Source organism: Copadichromis virginalis, unplaced genomic scaffold (assembly GCF_057382275.1).
Source record: "Copadichromis virginalis isolate Kocher_CV1m ecotype Utaka unplaced genomic scaffold, C_Virginalis_male_GT1.1 unmapped_scaffold_1, whole genome shotgun sequence".
Taxonomy (NCBI): domain Eukaryota; kingdom Metazoa; phylum Chordata; class Actinopteri; order Cichliformes; family Cichlidae; genus Copadichromis; species Copadichromis virginalis.
This window is the reverse complement of record NW_028188589.1, coordinates 4,060,098-4,076,041: the sequence shown is the minus strand read 5'-3', so window position 1 is coordinate 4,076,041 and position 15,944 is coordinate 4,060,098. Positions and strand designations below refer to the sequence as shown.

The following is a 15,944-nucleotide window of genomic DNA, read 5'->3' as shown; positions in this document are numbered from 1 at the left end:
AGCCAGCTGAGGTGGTTCGGGCATCTGACAAGGATGCCCCCTGGGCGCCTCCTGGGCGAGGTGTTCCAGGCATGTCCCACCGGGAGGAGGCCCCGGGGCAGACCCAGGACACGCTGGAGAGATTATATCTCTCGGCTGGCCTGGGAACGCCTTGGTGTTCCCCCGGACAAGCTGGAGGAGGTGGCTGGGGAGAGGGAGGTCTGGGCCTCTTTGCTTAGGCTGCTGCCCCCGCGACCCGGCCTCGGATAAAGCGGATGAAGATGGATGGATGGATGGATGATTTATTTATTACATTTTATGTGGACTGAATGAATAAAAGTATATTTCCGGTGACCGCTAGAGACAAAGCATGTACAAACTCCAAAACACGTACAAACTCCAAACACGTACAAACTCCGAAGCACGTACAAACCCAGAAGCGCGCACAAACTCCAAAACACATAATAACTCCAAAGCACGTACAAACCCTGAAGCACGTTCAAACTCCAAAACACGTAAAAACACAACAGAAGTGTTCCAGGATGCTAGGCGCAGTGTTGGGCTTTTGTTACCTAGTGGCTACACAAGCCAGGAAGTACCAACAACCGGATTTGGTGAGTGGTAGTAACAGGTAAATGAACTTTAAAAAAAAAAATTAATAATAATGGATTGCATTTATATAGCACTTTTCAAGAACCTCAAAGCACTTTACAGCACCACTATTCATTCACGCTCACATTCGCACACTGGTGGAGGCATGCTACAGCTGCTCTGGGGCAGACTGACAGAAGCAAGGCTACTATATCGCGCCATCGGCCCCTCTGGCCAATACCAGTAGGTGGGAGGTGAAGTGTCTTGCCCAAGGATACAACGACCGGGACTGTTCGAACCGGGGCTCGAACTGGCAACCTTCCGATCATAAGACAAACTGCCAACTCTTGAGCCACGATCGCCCTTTGATTTGAATATATATGAGTGCTTGTGCTCCTCCTTGAATCGCTACCTTATCGTGATGGAGCTGTTTGTGTGTCCCAGGGATCCCAGGGGCTATGTTGTCTGGGGGCTTTCGCCCCCTGGTAGGGTCTCCCATGGCAAATTGGTCCTGGGTGAGGGACCAGACAAAGAGCAATTCAGAAGACCCTTATGAAAAGAACACCGAGGGAACAGTTTACCCTGCCCGAGGGCGAGCGTCTGGTGGCCGGGCCTTAGTCTATGGGGCCCGGCCGGGCACAGCCCGAAGAGGAGACATGGGCCCATCCTCCCGCAGGCCCACCACCCGCAGGAGGTGCCATAGGGGTCGGGTGCATTGTGTGTCGGGTGGCGGCAAGGAGCGGAGGCCCTGGCGGACTGACCCCCGGCTGCCAAGACTGGCAATAGGGACATGGAATGGTAAATAAATGGTAAATGGCCTGTATTTATATAGCGCTTTACTAGTCCCTAAGGACCCCAAAGCGCTTTACATATCCAGTCATCCACCCATTCACACACACATTCACACACTGGTGATGGCAAGCTACATTGTAGCCACAGCCACCCTGGGGCGCACTGACAGAGGCGAGGCTGCCGGACACTGGCGCCACCGGGCCCTCTGACCACCACCAGTAGGCAACGGGTGAAGTGTCTTGCCCAAGGACACAACGACCGAGACTGTCCAAGCCGGGGCTCGAACCGGCAACCTTCCGATTACAAGGCGAACGCCCAACTCTTGAGCCACGATCGCCCCAGTGGCGACAGAGAGGAATGTCACCTCTCTGGTGGGGAAGGAGCCTGAGTTAGTGCGTGAGGTTGAGAGGTACCGGCTAGATATAGTCGGGCTCACCTCTACGCATGGCTTGGGCTCTGGAACCAGTCTCCTGGAGAGGGGCTGGACTATGTCTCAGTCTGGAGTTGCCCCTGGTGAGAGGTGGCGGGCTGGGGTGGGTATTCTAATATCCCCTCGGCTTGCTGCCGGTACGTTGGGGTTTTTCCCGGTGGATGAGAGGGTTTGTTCCCTGCACCTTGGGGTCGGGGAACGGGTCCTGACTGTCATCTGCGCTTATGCGCCGAGTGGCAGTTCGGAGTACCCAGCCTTCTTAGAGTCCCTGGGGGGGGTGCTGGAAGGTGCTCCACCTGGAGACTCTGTTGTCCTGCTTGGGGACTTCAATGCTCACGTGGGTAACGACAGCGAGACCTGGAGGGGCATGATTGGGAGGAACGGTCTCCCTGATCTGAACCCGAGCGGTGCTTTGTTATTGGACTTCTGTGCTAATCACAGTTTGGCCATAACGAACAACCTGTTCGAACATAAGAGTGTCCATAAGTGCACGTGGCACCAGGACGCTCTAGGCCGTAGGTCGATGATCGATTTTGTAATCGTATCACCAGACCTGCGACCATATGTTCTGGACACTCGGGTAAAGAGAGGGGCTGAGCTGTCAACTGATCACCACCTGGTGGTGAGTTGGATCAGGTGGCGGGGCAGGACGCTGGACAGACCTGGTGCACCTAAACGCGTAGTGAGGGTGTGCTGGGAACGTCTAGCAGAGGCCCCAGTCCGCGAGATCTTCAACGCACACCTCCGACAGAGCTTCAACAGCATTCCGAGGGAGACTGGGGACATTGAGTCCGAATGGACCATGTTCAGCGTCTCCATTGCCGAAGCTGCTGCATTGAGCTGCGGCCGCAAGGTGGTTGGTGCCTGCCGTGGTGGTAATCCCCGAACCAAATGGTGGACACCAGAGGTGAAGGGAGCCACCAGACTGAAGAAGGAGTCCTACCGGGCTTGGTTAGCCTGTGGGACTCCGGAGGCAGCCGACAGGTATCGACAGGCCAAGCGGAATGCGGCTCGGGCAGTGGCTGAAGCAAAAACTCGGGTGTGGGAGGAGTTCGGAGAGGCCATGGAAAAAGACTTTCGGACTGCCTCGAAGAGATTCTGGCAAACCGTCAGGCGTCTCAGGAGGGGAAAGCAGTGCTCTACCCTCACTGTGTATAGTGCTGGCGGAGCGCTGCTGACGTCGACTGAGAAAATTGTCAGGCGGTGGAAGGAATACTTCGAGGACCTCCTTAATCCCACTGACGCGTCTTCCGAGGAGGAAGCAGAGTCTGGGGATGAGGGGAATGACCCGCCAATTTCCGGGGGCGAGGTCACTGAGGCAGTTAAACAACTCCTTGGTGGCAGAGCCCCTGGTGTTGATGAGGTCCGCCCTGAGTTCCTGAAGGCTCTGGACATTGTAGGGCTGTCCTGGTTGACACGCCTCTGCAATGTTGCGTGGAGATCAGGGGCAGTACCTGTGGACTGGCAGATCGGGGTGGTGGTCCCCATCTTTAAGAAGGGGGACCAGAGGGTGTGTTCAAACTACAGGGGGATCACACTCCTCAGCCTCCCTGGGAAAGTCTATGCCAGGGTGCTGGAAAGGAGAGTTCGTCCGCTAGTCGAACCTCGGATACAGGAGGAACAATGCGGTTTTCGTCCTGGTCGCGGAACACTGGACCAGCTCTTTATCCTCTCGAGGATCCTTGAGGGTGCATGGGAGTTTGCCCAACCAGTCTACATGTGTTTTGTGGACTTGGAGAAGGCATTCGACCGTGTCCCTCGGGGTGTCCTGTGGGAGGTGTTGCGGGAGTATGGGGTGTCTGGCCCATTGCTACGGGCCATTCGATCCCTATACAACCGTTGCAAGAGCTTGGTTCGCATTGCCGGCAATAAGTCGGACTCGTTCCCGGTGGGTGTTGGGCTCCGCCAGGGCTGCCCTTTGTCTCCGGTTCTGTTCATAATTTTTATGGACAGGATTTCTCGGCGCAGCCAAGTGGCGGAGGGCTTTCGCTTTGGTGGCCTCAGAATCTCATCTCTGATTTTTGCGGATGATGTGGTTCTGTTGGCTTCATCGGGTGAGGGCCTCCCGCTCGCACTGGAACGGTTAGCAGCCCAGTGTGAAGCAGTGGGAATGAGGATCAGCACCTCCAAATCTGAGGCCCTGGTTCTCAGCCGGAAAAGGGTGGAGTGCCCACTCCGGGTCGGGATGAGTTCCTGCCCCAAGTGGAGGAGTTCAAGTATCTCGGGGTCTTGTTCGCGAGTGATGGGAGAAGGGAGCCGGAGATCGACAGACGGATTGGGGCTGCAGCTGCAGTAATGCAGACGCTGCATCGGTCCATTGTGGTGAAGAGGGAGCTGAGTGTAAAAGCGAAGCTCTCAATTTACCGGTCGATCTACGTCCCTACCCTCACCTATGGCCACGAGCTGTGGGTACAAGCGGCAGAAATGAGCTTCCTCCGAAGGGTGGCTGGCTTCTCCCTTAAAGGGCGACCATGGCTCAGGGGGTTGGGAAGCGTATCTGTAACCGGAAGGTCGCCGGTTCGATCCCTGGGCTCTCTGTCCTGGTCGTTGTGTCCTTGGGCAAGACACTTTACCCTACTTGCCTACTGGTGCTGGCCAGAGGGGCTGATGGCGCGATATGGCAGCCTCGCTTCTGTCAGTCTGCCCCAGGGCAGCTGTGGCTACAACCGTAGCTTGCCTCCACCAGTGTATGAATGCGAGAGTGAATGAATAGTGGCATTGTAAAGCGCTTTGGGTGCCTTGAAAAGCGCTATATAAATCCAATCCATTATTATTATTATTATTATTAAAGATAGGGTGAGAAGTTCGGCCATCCGGGAGGGGCTCAGAGTAGAGCTGCTGCTGCTCCACATCGAAAGGAGCCAGTTGAGGTGGTTCGGGCATCTGACAAGGATGCCCCCTGGGCGCCTCCTGGGTGAGGTGTTCCAGGCATGTCCCATCGGGAGGAGGCCCCGGGGCAGATCCAGGACACGCTGGAGAGATTATATCTCTCGGCTGGCCTGGGAACGCCTTGGAGTTCCCCCGGATAAGCTGGAGGAGGTGGCTGGGTAGAGGGAGGTCTGGGCCTCTTTGCTTAGGCTGCTGCCCCCGCAACCCGGCCTCGGATAAAGCGGATGAAGATGGATGGATGGATGAGTGCTTGTGTATAAATACGCAAACAGTACACATATGCTTTCAATTGTGTAATTTAAGTGATCTAGTTTGCTATGTTTCGGAAGTTCAGTTAACGCTAGAAATGTGCTTTGGAATTCGTACGTGCTTTTTGGAGTTTCTATGTGCTTTGTCTCTAGGGACCACCTCATATATTTATATAAATAAAACCACTTTGTTTTTACATCAGTAATTCCTTTTGTGAATAATTTTGTATTATTGTTAATAATAAACAAATCAACAAAACAATCTGAAGAGCCAGTTGGGAGCTGAAAGAGCTGGCTCTTTTTAGTGAGCCGAGCCGAAAGAGCCGGAAATCTCGTCACTAGAATGTAATTAGGAAGTACTTAGTTTAGTGAAAGTGTGTTTGGGTGAATGTGACACCCAATAGGGTGATTTGTATAGAGCACTTTGAGTAATCTGGGAGAGTAAAAAGATTGACGGCCCTTTGGTGGCCCAGATCGGGTGTGCCAGAGGTAATCCACACATGGGCCAGCAAAGGACCACCAGCAGGTCTGCAACTGGCCTTGTGCTCGCCCATGTGTGGGCCACCTCTGGCAAACCCGAACTGGTACACCACAGGGCCGTCATTCTTTGTGGTATGTGGGCCATGTGTAAGAACATTGTGTGGGCCAGATCTGGGCCATACCAATTTTGCTATGTGGGAATGGGGTGAAATGGAACTTAAGATCATTAAGATCTTTATCCTGTTTTCCTTCTCTCACCCCAACCAGTCGCAGCAGATGGCCGCCCCTCCCTGAGCCTGGTTCTGCCGGAGGTTTCTTCCTGTTAAAAGGGAGTTTTTCCTTCCCACTGTCGCCACTGGTTTTTCTCTGTATCTATGAAGCGCCTTGAGGTGACATTTGTTGTGATTTCTATAAATAAAATTGAATTGAATTGAATAGATGGACCCTGATTGTTTAAGACCTTGTATGTGAGGAGCACATGAAATGGATGAACTGTGAGAGGCTGCAGTAAGGTCCAGTATGTGAGCAGTAAGAATTCAGTAAGAATTAGTGATGCGCGAATCATGAACGAATCGTTCACTACTCGAGAATCACTTTACTGACTCATGAATCATGATTCAAAAGCCCAACTGACTCACTCACTTGTCCCTGTTGCTGTTAGCAAACTAATTTCATTAGTAGAGATATATTTAGCTTATAATAAAAATTGTGGAGAAAAACACAACATCCAGTATCTTAACAAAAACATTTCTGCTCTGAACTGGAAGAAAAAACCCTGAGTAGGAGCTCACATCAAGACAATAGCTAGAATAGCTAGACAGTAGCATCGCTTTGCTAACATGCTAACAGCACATTTGAGCTACTCACCCCCTCCTTTCCTGTGCTGAATCATAGCGCGAACGAATCCCTCACGCGCTCACCCGCTCCCTCCTGGTTCACAGCTTCTTCTTCTTCTTCTTGGTTGGTAACCAATGTTAAGGCACATTACCACCCCCTGGCTAACAGCTTAGTGGACATTTAGATGAGAAAATAGATATTTGACACATTTAGGGAAAATTCTAATAATATAAAAATAATACAAAAATAAACAAAAAAATGTTCCCTTTAGAAATTTTTTTTGCTACTTTTTTTTTTTTCATAAAATAGTTGTTTTCTTTTAGAATCACTCATCTTAGCAGTAGGATATACATGAAAAGAGAAGCAAATTAAGTTTGAGTGAAACTACATTTTTAGCACTCTCTGGTCAACTGACTCAGTGATGCAAATGACTCAAAAAACCCGATTCACTTTGGTGAGTGACTTATTAAAACTCGATTCAGTAAAACGAATCAAAATTACCATCACTAGTAAGAATTATTTTGAATTATCGTAGCTATTTAAATTGGGAAAATGACAAAGAGCACTGTAAGCCTCTGCCAGCAGGTCAGACATTTGATTTAATTGTAAGAGGTGCAACATGAAAAATATATTTTTCTTTTCTTTTTCTAGACTGAGTATTCCTGATCTCTCAGAGAGAGGCTGTGAAGCTCTGTCCTTAGTTCTCAGCTGCCACTCCTCAAGTCTGAGAGAACTAGACCTGAGTTTCAATGACCTGCAAGCTTCAGGAATGAAGCTTCTCTCTGCTGCAGTGGAGAGTCCATGGTGTACACTGGAAATGCTCAGGTAAGTTTAAGTAATATTCAGAACTCTTTAAGAATAAACACAGTCAATTACAATTCTAAGAAAATCAAGGTAATCTTTTTTGATTTGTTGTTGTATTCGAATATTTTTCATTGTTAGTGTGACAAATTTACAGCATGTTGCAACATCTCTTTAATATATGACAAAAAAGACTCTTAAATGTCTTCTTTTTCCACAGACTGCATCTCTGTAACCTCTCAGAGAGAAGCGATGAAGCTCTGTCCTCAATTCTCAGCTCCCAATCTTCCAGTCTGATAGAGCTGGACCTGAGTAACAACAACTTGCATGATTCAGCAGTAAAGCTACTGACTGCTGGATTTAGGGCTCCACACTGTAGAGTGAATACTTTGAGGTCAGATCAAAGGATATTGTGTTTTCATCAGTTGGCAGATTTAACCAATAAGAATATACTATGCTACTAACATATACCTTAGATGGGCAGCAATGAAATAACACCCAAAGCAGGAGGGGATTTTCTGGTGCCTCCCCCTCCAAACACACACACACACACACACACACACACACACACACACACACACACACACACACACACACACACACACACACACACACACACACACCCTTTCTGACTTTTGTTTTTATTTGTTTATTAGGGTCCATGTCAATACTGGTAGCCTAAGGCTACCCGGACACCACGGACATTGCACTGTTGGTCCAACTCATCCAGGATGACACATCAATATGTGGCATTGACAGAAGGTTTACTGTGTCTCCCAGCACATTCTCAAGAGCATGTAGGAGATTCTGGGAGACAGGGAGTTGGACAGGGCTGTAGACCATCCTTAAGCAATCAGCGGGACTAACAAAGTCAGAAAGGAGGGGAAAAATATAACTGGTTTCCACCCATAAAACCATCCCTGTTTTGGGCAAGGCACCTGCTAATTTTATTTGGACAAAACCAGCTTAAACTGATCTTCTCTTTTCTACAAACAAGAATGAGCATTACCAGAGCTACAAAATAACTTCCACCAGACTACTGGTGTTAATGAGTCTGAGCAAACAATCATAAAAAAGACTTCATCATGGTGGTATGAGGGCCTGATATCCTTTAGTGGGCCCGCCCCTCACTGCCTGGCATGTGAAATCCAATTTGCATTTGCCATAAACTACCAGAATTGAGCCACCACTGTACTGAATACCATCTTGATAAGTGTATATTTTTCTTTTTTTTAGCAGTGTATTTTAGCTAATAAACCTAATTTTTTCTTGTATCTTAGTAAGGTATGAATGATTCCTGAAAAGACAGAATTAAGTATTGTTACATGTAATAACTATTCAGTGCACCCTCAGTTCACTTCAGCAACAATGTTTGTTTAATGTTTATCTTTCATTTTCAGACTTAGTCACTGCAAGTTCTCAGAGAGAGGCTATGACGCTCTGTTCTCAGTTCTCAGCTCCCACTCATGTAGTCTGAGACAGCTGGACCTGAGTAACTGTGATCTGGAGGTTTCAGTGAAGTTTCTGTCTGCTGGAGTCAAGAGTCTACACTGTAAAATGGAAACTCTCAGGTCAGGATTTACGTTTGTCCACTGATGATCATTTCAAACCCGATCCTAATCACTGTATAAACAGTAACTTAATATAAACATCTTGAACATCATCCACTGAAAATGGCGACTATGTGGACCAAGCATGGTCCACATAGTCGCCCCCGGAGATGAATCATTCCCCTCATCACCAGACTCTGCTTCCTCCATGGAAGATGTCCCTTCAGGTCTCATTAGTATTGGTACGTTTTTTTTTCTTCCATGTATTTATTGAGTTTTATACTTTACACGGACACCATCATTAAACAAAACAAAACCAACAGAACAGAACAAAGCAGACAAAGCAAACAACCTGGCTCAAGAATACAGATAAATGAATAGAAAATCCAGACACTTTGATTATGAGATACAATTAACGATACACGTATGTAAAATAGCAGTGACGTGCTTGTATTATACCAGGGCCTGTAAGAAAATAGCAGAAATATCCAAACCGGCATAAATGGGCCCCATATTTTATGAAACTTTTTGTCCCTACTATGTAACTTGCATTTTAGCAAATTAGTGACACATATTTCAGTACTGTCCGGTGCAATTTAGTCTTAGATGGGGCCGTGTTCTTGATCTAGTTCAAAAGGACACCTTTTCTTGCAAAGAACATTAACAGTACATAGAGCTGCGTTCCAAACTACCACCCGATTTTGTCATTTGCCAATCCAAGTAGCATGCGCAATGGATTGCATTCAGTGTCAGTGGTGAAGATCTTATCCAGTTCACACTTTATGACAGGGGTGGCCAACTCCAGGCCTCGACAGCCGGTGTCCTTTAGGTTTTAGATGTGTCCTTGATCCAACACAGCTGATTCAAATGGCTAAATGATCTCCTCAACATGTCTTGAAGTTCTCCAGAGGCCTGGTAATGAACTAATCATTTGATTCAAGTGTGTTTATCCAGGGTGAGATCAAAAACCTGCAGGATGCCGGCTCTTGAGGCCTGGAGTTGGCCACCCCTGCTTTATGACAAACCAAAATTGTTGCATTTTCCGGCAGGACCATAGACAGTGCATGAGGTTGCCCATTTCTATTTTACATTTAGGGCACAGTTTACTTTATTACAGACACTCAGAGATTTAGCATTCTCTCAGACTTCATTCCATGCCTCGTCACTAATCTCTATATGTAATTCCTTTTCTCAAGTCCTCTTTAAATAAGTTGTGTCCTTGAGCCCAAATTCTTTTAACAGGCCACAACAAATTTTCATAGACGTTCTAAGATTTGGCTGAAATATCTGCTTTTCATAGTTAAAGACCGTTTGTTTATTAAGTATTTTTGTAGCTCTTTGGTTATGGTCCCTTACTTGTAAATATCTAAAGAATTCGCGCCTATCAATGTTTTATTTATTAATTAGCTGGACAAAAGATATAAGGTTGGCCCTGTCAATTAAGTCAGAAAAGATAGAAATACGATTCGCAGCACAGTTCCGAAAGCCAGGGTCAGTGGTCCCAGTCAAAAAAGGAGGATAATCAGATGAGGGAGTAAAAAGAGATGTTAAGTGAGACCTTCCTTCTAGTTTTTGAATCATTCGCCAAACTCTGAAAGTAGATAATGTGAGTGGGTTGTTACAGAACATCTTTAAGGTCTTAACTTTTCCCACAAAAAGCAAATTTTTCAAACGGAAATTGGACATAGAGCTCTCAATATCCAACCAGACAGGAGCGTGCTGTTGTACCCAATTGGCAACTATACCCATATGGGCTCAGCTGATACCTCCTTATATCCGCCATTACGTGCCCAAAACCGGAAGTGACATAATTTTCGCTGAAATGTTTTGGTTTTCTTTTACCTTCGAGGCCTTATAAGCCTATACTGGTGTTTTTAAAAGTTATGTTGGATTTTATGAATTTCTGTATTGTTTCTGGGATGCTTAGAACTCAAATTGCACTGCTGGAAATAGTTTATTTTAATGCACATGCTGTTTTTTGCAAATTTGTAATTATTATTTTTTATTCAAAAATAAAACTGGGAAGACACTCAAAACAGATTTCCTGTGGTGGGAAACTATTTTGTGCAACATTTTTGTATTTACAGTTTTGAGGGATAAGCCTCTTAAATTTCTCTAACTAGAAATATATATATTAAAAATACAAAAATGATTTTCAATTTTTTGTAGTTTATTGCACTTTTTTGCAATTTATGTAATTACCATTCACTTAATGGCTACATATTATTAAAATTTGGGCTATAATGGTTGTATTGATGAATAGCAACTTGAAATTCTCCCAAAAATGGCACTACAGCATGTAAAAGTATAATATAAGCTCTGGCGGACTTGGTTCTATGGTAGGTCTTAAAAGGTTAATAGTTTCAACCAGAGAGGGGATTGACATTTTCGGCCGAGTCAACACAACAGGTAAATCATCAGCATTCAGAGTAATCTCATGCTATCTTTGTCCTATGGACAGACCATTTGTGTCTGCCTGAGCTTGTACTGCCTCTGCCAGTGGCTCTATGCAAAGAGGGACAGCCTTGTCTGGTTCCCTTCAGTATCTGGAGTACCGCACCCCATTTGTGAAAACTGCGGAGCAGGGATTGTTATAAAGTAACTCAATCCAGTTTTGATGTACTGATGTATAGCAACTGGAAATGCTCCCAAAAAAAGCACTGCAGCACGTAAAAATAGAAAGATAAGCTCTGGCGGTCTTGGTTTTAAGGTAGGTCTTGAAGGGGTTAAAAGAGTCATTGTAATTGTTCAACAGGGGGCCAGCTAAAATTTCTCCAAATTCTTTATAAAAATTGGCAGTCCGGTCCCACTATGTTGCCAACCTTCAGCTATGTAATGGCATCTAATACCTCCTGTTTTGATATAGGAGAGTCCAGTTTGAGGTTCTGGTCTTCAGACAACTTGGGAAGGTTAAGAGGGGTGAAAAATACATCCAATGGGTCTGCTGTATTTGTCTGAATCTGTGATGCATAGAACTTTCTAAATATAATATTACTACTGCTGTTGTCAAAAAACTGTTTTCCATTTACATCTTTAATTGAAGTGATGTTCTAAAAGTCTAATTTCTTCTCAGTCAGGTATTCTAAGTATTTCCCAGGTTTGTCACCATGTTCATAGACCCTTTGCCTAGCAAATCTAATTTTAGTTATTGTATCTTTTGTCAGTAGACAGTCTAATGCTGAATGTAGAGTGTAGTATGTTTTTTTTTTTTTAAGATTATCTCCTTCTGTGTGTTTTACCTTGGATTCCAAAACCTTCTTCTGCTTTGCTTGTCTACGCTTTTTATCTTTAGTATATGAAACCAGCTTTCTTTGTGTTAGCTCATTTTGTCAAACCAGCTAACACAAAGAATGCCTGGCTATGCTGGACTTGGTGTGGAAGCAGCTCCCAGTGTGAGTTCAGGAGACCGACACCCTCTCTACTTTGAAGATCATCCTTTAACTTTCCTTTTTGATAAAGCTTAAAGTTGGAGCTGGATCGGGTGACCCCGAACCATCCCTTAGTTACGCTGCTATAGGCTCAGGCTGTTGGTGGACTTCCCATGATGCTCTGCTTTCTTCTCCCCTCTTTTCACTCCTGATGTCACTACTGCATGTGCTTAACTTTTGTCTTCTCTCCCCTTAGTTTGTGTTTTGTTCTTGTCTCTCTGAGCTTATCTCTTCTCTTTCCCCTCACCCTGCAACCAGTCATGGTAGATGCTCCTCCTGGAGCCTGTTTTCACTGGGAGGATCTTTGTGTCAAAGGGAGTTCTTCTTCCCACCATCACCAAGTGCTGCTCACAGTGGATTGTCTGATGTTTGGGGCTTTCTCTCTAATATTGGAGGCTGTTACCTTACACTGTTAAACAGCTTCAGATGACTGTTGTTGTCTGTTGGGAATTGTCATTTTTAAATAAAGTTACATTGAATGGATGTAAATGGATAGATGTTATTGTGACAAAGAGAAAATGATTGTTGACAGATGGATTGTTGTTTTGTGTGTCTGCAGTCTGTCAGGCTGTCTGATCACAGAGGAAAGTTGTACTTCTCTGGCCTCAGCTCTGAGCTTCAACCCCTCCCATCTGAGAGAGCTGGACCTGAGCTACAATCATCCAGGTGATTCAGGAATTAAGCTGCTGTCGTCTGGACTGACGGATCCAGGCTGGAGACTGGACACTCTCAGGTATGGAGAGAATGTCTGATAGAGGAGGAAGAGCTGGAAACATTTCCTGTGTCTTTCACTCACTTCCTGTTTGTTTCCTGCAGATGATACATAAACAATCACACATGCAGGAACATTTTCAGGGACAGACACAGTAGTCTAACTGGATAGTACATGGACATTTATGTAGGGGTCTCCAAGGAGTCTAGTTGCAGGAACATTAACCCTTTCATGCATGAATTATAATAACCTCAATCAGGATTTTTTTTTTCACCCAGGGCAAATGGTAGAGGTAGAGGTCATTAAACATAAATTTAGAGTGCGGCAACTGCCCTCCCTTACCTAGCCCAGTTTTGAAGTTCTGATCTTTTAGGATCTCTGTTAAACTACGACTGTGCTCTTATTACTGGTGATTTTAATATTCATATCTGCTCCAAAAATGATCTGTTAGCCAAGGATTTTCTCGCTCTTATGGATTCTTTTAGCCTGTCTCAGTGGGCAAATGTACCTACCCATTATAAATTCCATACTCTTGACTTCTTTATTTCATGTGGCCTGGAATTTTGCATTAAGAATATTGACAATACTGGGATTTCTGACAATTTTCCATGTGATGCAAATTAAATCAGCATTCAGATTGCCCCCGACACCTGGCGCGTATAATCAACCCAGAAACTGTTGCTAAATTCTCTGTAACATTTATTTACTCTGCATTATCTGTTACTGATTGTTCTATATCTCTTACGGCTGATGATTACACAAATTCTTTGATATCCACATGCTCTCATATCCTTGATGCTGTTGCCCCAGTTAAAGGGAAACGTCCCAGAACTCACTCCCAAATTTGGTCAAATGACACTAAATGTGTCTTACGTCAGGCTTGCCGCCAAGCTGAGAGGAGATGGAAGAAAGATAGGCTCCAGTTTTCCCTTGATATACTACGTATGAGCCCCTTGGAATTTCAAAATGCTGCTAAAATGGCTAAAGCGGCTTTTCTATTGGATATTATTGTTGCCATTCACATCCCCCGAATGTTATTTAAAATATTTAATTCATTGGTCAATCCCTGTCCCGAAGTCCTGTGGGCGTCCCCTCCAGCCCTCTGTATAGAATTTTTAAATTACTTCGCAGACAAAATTAGATCTTTAAAAGCCATACACTACTTAGTGAGGAGCCCTGCCCCTATCTTAGGCTATGTCCACACTAATGCGGTTTCAAACGAAAGTGCATCGTTTTCTCTCCGTTTTGGCCTCCCGCCCACACTGAGACGGCGTTTTGCCAAAAGAGAAACGCAGTGTTTTGAAAACGCTCTCGAAAATGAATACATTTGAAGACGCATTTGCATCACAGTGTGGACAGTGAAAACGGAGACTTTCTTAAACGATGACACATTTTAGTCATATGATGCAATCATGCGACCAATTAAACAAAGATAGCGAAGGGCATTATACAGCAGTTGTTTTGTTTGCTCTCAATTCTGACATGCTCTGGAAAGATTTTCTTCAAATTATTTAATTCTCACTTGCTTTGGCAACTTTGTACATTTGTGTTACTTGCAGCAACAACTCCACCTCATTGTTAGTCCATTAAAAAAACTTGGGGTGCTTCCTCGACCTTTTGCCGCGACATTTCAATGAGCCGCAAAGTAAATAAACGGCAGACAGAAATGAGGCAGGTCAAATCTTGGATTTCACACATGCGCAGTACTGGAACGTAATTTTTTTGGCCATTTCAATGTGGACGCACAACTCTGTGAAAACGACTGAAAACGCTGGTGGGGACGTGGAGCATTTTCAGACAAAAACGGTATTTTAAAATCTGTCTGGGCTAGTGTGGACGTAGTCTTAGGGTGCCCATCAACTTTTCATCAGTTTGTGCTGGTGTTAATTCCCACTCTTAAGCAAATAATTGATCAACTGAAAAATCATTTGATATCCTCCCATCTCACTTTGTCAAGGATGGTTTTGATGTAATTGGGCAGTATCTTATCCTTAATGAATTTATCACTGTCTTCTGGCTGGCTTCAAGCGGTATTACAGCCCATCCTAAAAAAAGTAACCTTGATATTAAGGACCTTGCAAATTGTAGGCCGATTTCCAAACTTCCATTCTTGTCAAAACATTGGAGAAGATAGTCCTCTTGCAGATGCAGGCCTATTTGGATGCAAATAATATCTGCAATATATTCCAGTCTGGCTTTAAACCATGCCCTAGCACTGAATCAGCGCTGCTGAGAGTCCTTAATGACCTTTTTTTATTTGCCGACTCGGTGCTCTACAGATTTAGTTCTATTGGACTTGGCTTCTTCTTTTGATATGGTGGACCATAATATGCTCTTAACGAGGCTTGAAGATACACTTGGCATAAGGGGTAGTGCCTTTAACTGGTTTAGATGGTATCTTTCGAATAGGTCATACTCCGTCACCATTGGTGGCTGCTCATCTTTTCTTGCTTCCTTCTACTGCACTGTTACAAAAAACATCGTAAAACAATGGTAATCTTCCGGCAGCTGGGGTGCCATAATACGACCGTGAAATAACAGAAAATAACTGTCCCATAAAAATATGGTTATTTTCAGTAATGAAAATAGAGTTTGTTGCGCTAATTTGACATGGGATTCTGCCTTTTCCAAGTGCTTTTAGACATTAAATTAGGTACATTTTTACGCAATCAAACAATGAAATTACCTATAAACAAGGTCACTGAATGTGGAAATATGAATCATAATACGTAAATGTACAGAAATATACAGTTAACAGTTGATTTGAATAATAATTGATTGCATGCCCTGGGACAGACTGACAGAGGCGAGGCTGCCATATTGCACCATTGGCCCCTTTGGCCATCACTAGTAGGCGGTAGGTGAAGAGTCCTGACCACGGACACAACGACGGAGAGTGTCCGAGCCGGGGCTCGAACACTCTCTGATCACAAGGCGAACTGCTAACTCTTGAGCCACGAACGGCCTAACTAGCAGCGATAATAATACTTATCTGATGTAACACAAGCTTATAGGGATCATGTTATATACTTTTCCATAGCATTACATTTGAATTCGATCTTTCAAATAACGGACAGATATTTGTGAAATCATGATACATTTGTGAATGTATTTTAACAATCTAAATATGCATATGTACAGACAGATACATTTAATAATCATGACAGTTATGTTGTATTACATTACAGTGATTTAACGTTAATTTAC

The 15,944-nt window shown here is 44.8% G+C and overlaps 1 protein-coding gene across 1 annotated transcript in view; it reads left to right on the top strand.

Moving 5' to 3' along the window:
- The window catches only part of LOC146679592 (protein NLRC3-like), a 48,997-nt gene that overhangs the window by 26,175 nt on the left and 6,878 nt on the right, over positions 1 to 15,944 (top strand). Inside the window, exons 3-6 of the mRNA XM_085450218.1 lie at positions 6,898 to 7,071; positions 7,268 to 7,441; positions 8,448 to 8,618; positions 12,585 to 12,758. Coding sequence (XP_085306344.1) covers positions 6,898 to 7,071; positions 7,268 to 7,441; positions 8,448 to 8,618; positions 12,585 to 12,758 — 693 coding nt within the window. The remainder of the gene's footprint in view (positions 1 to 6,897; positions 7,072 to 7,267; positions 7,442 to 8,447; positions 8,619 to 12,584; positions 12,759 to 15,944) is intronic.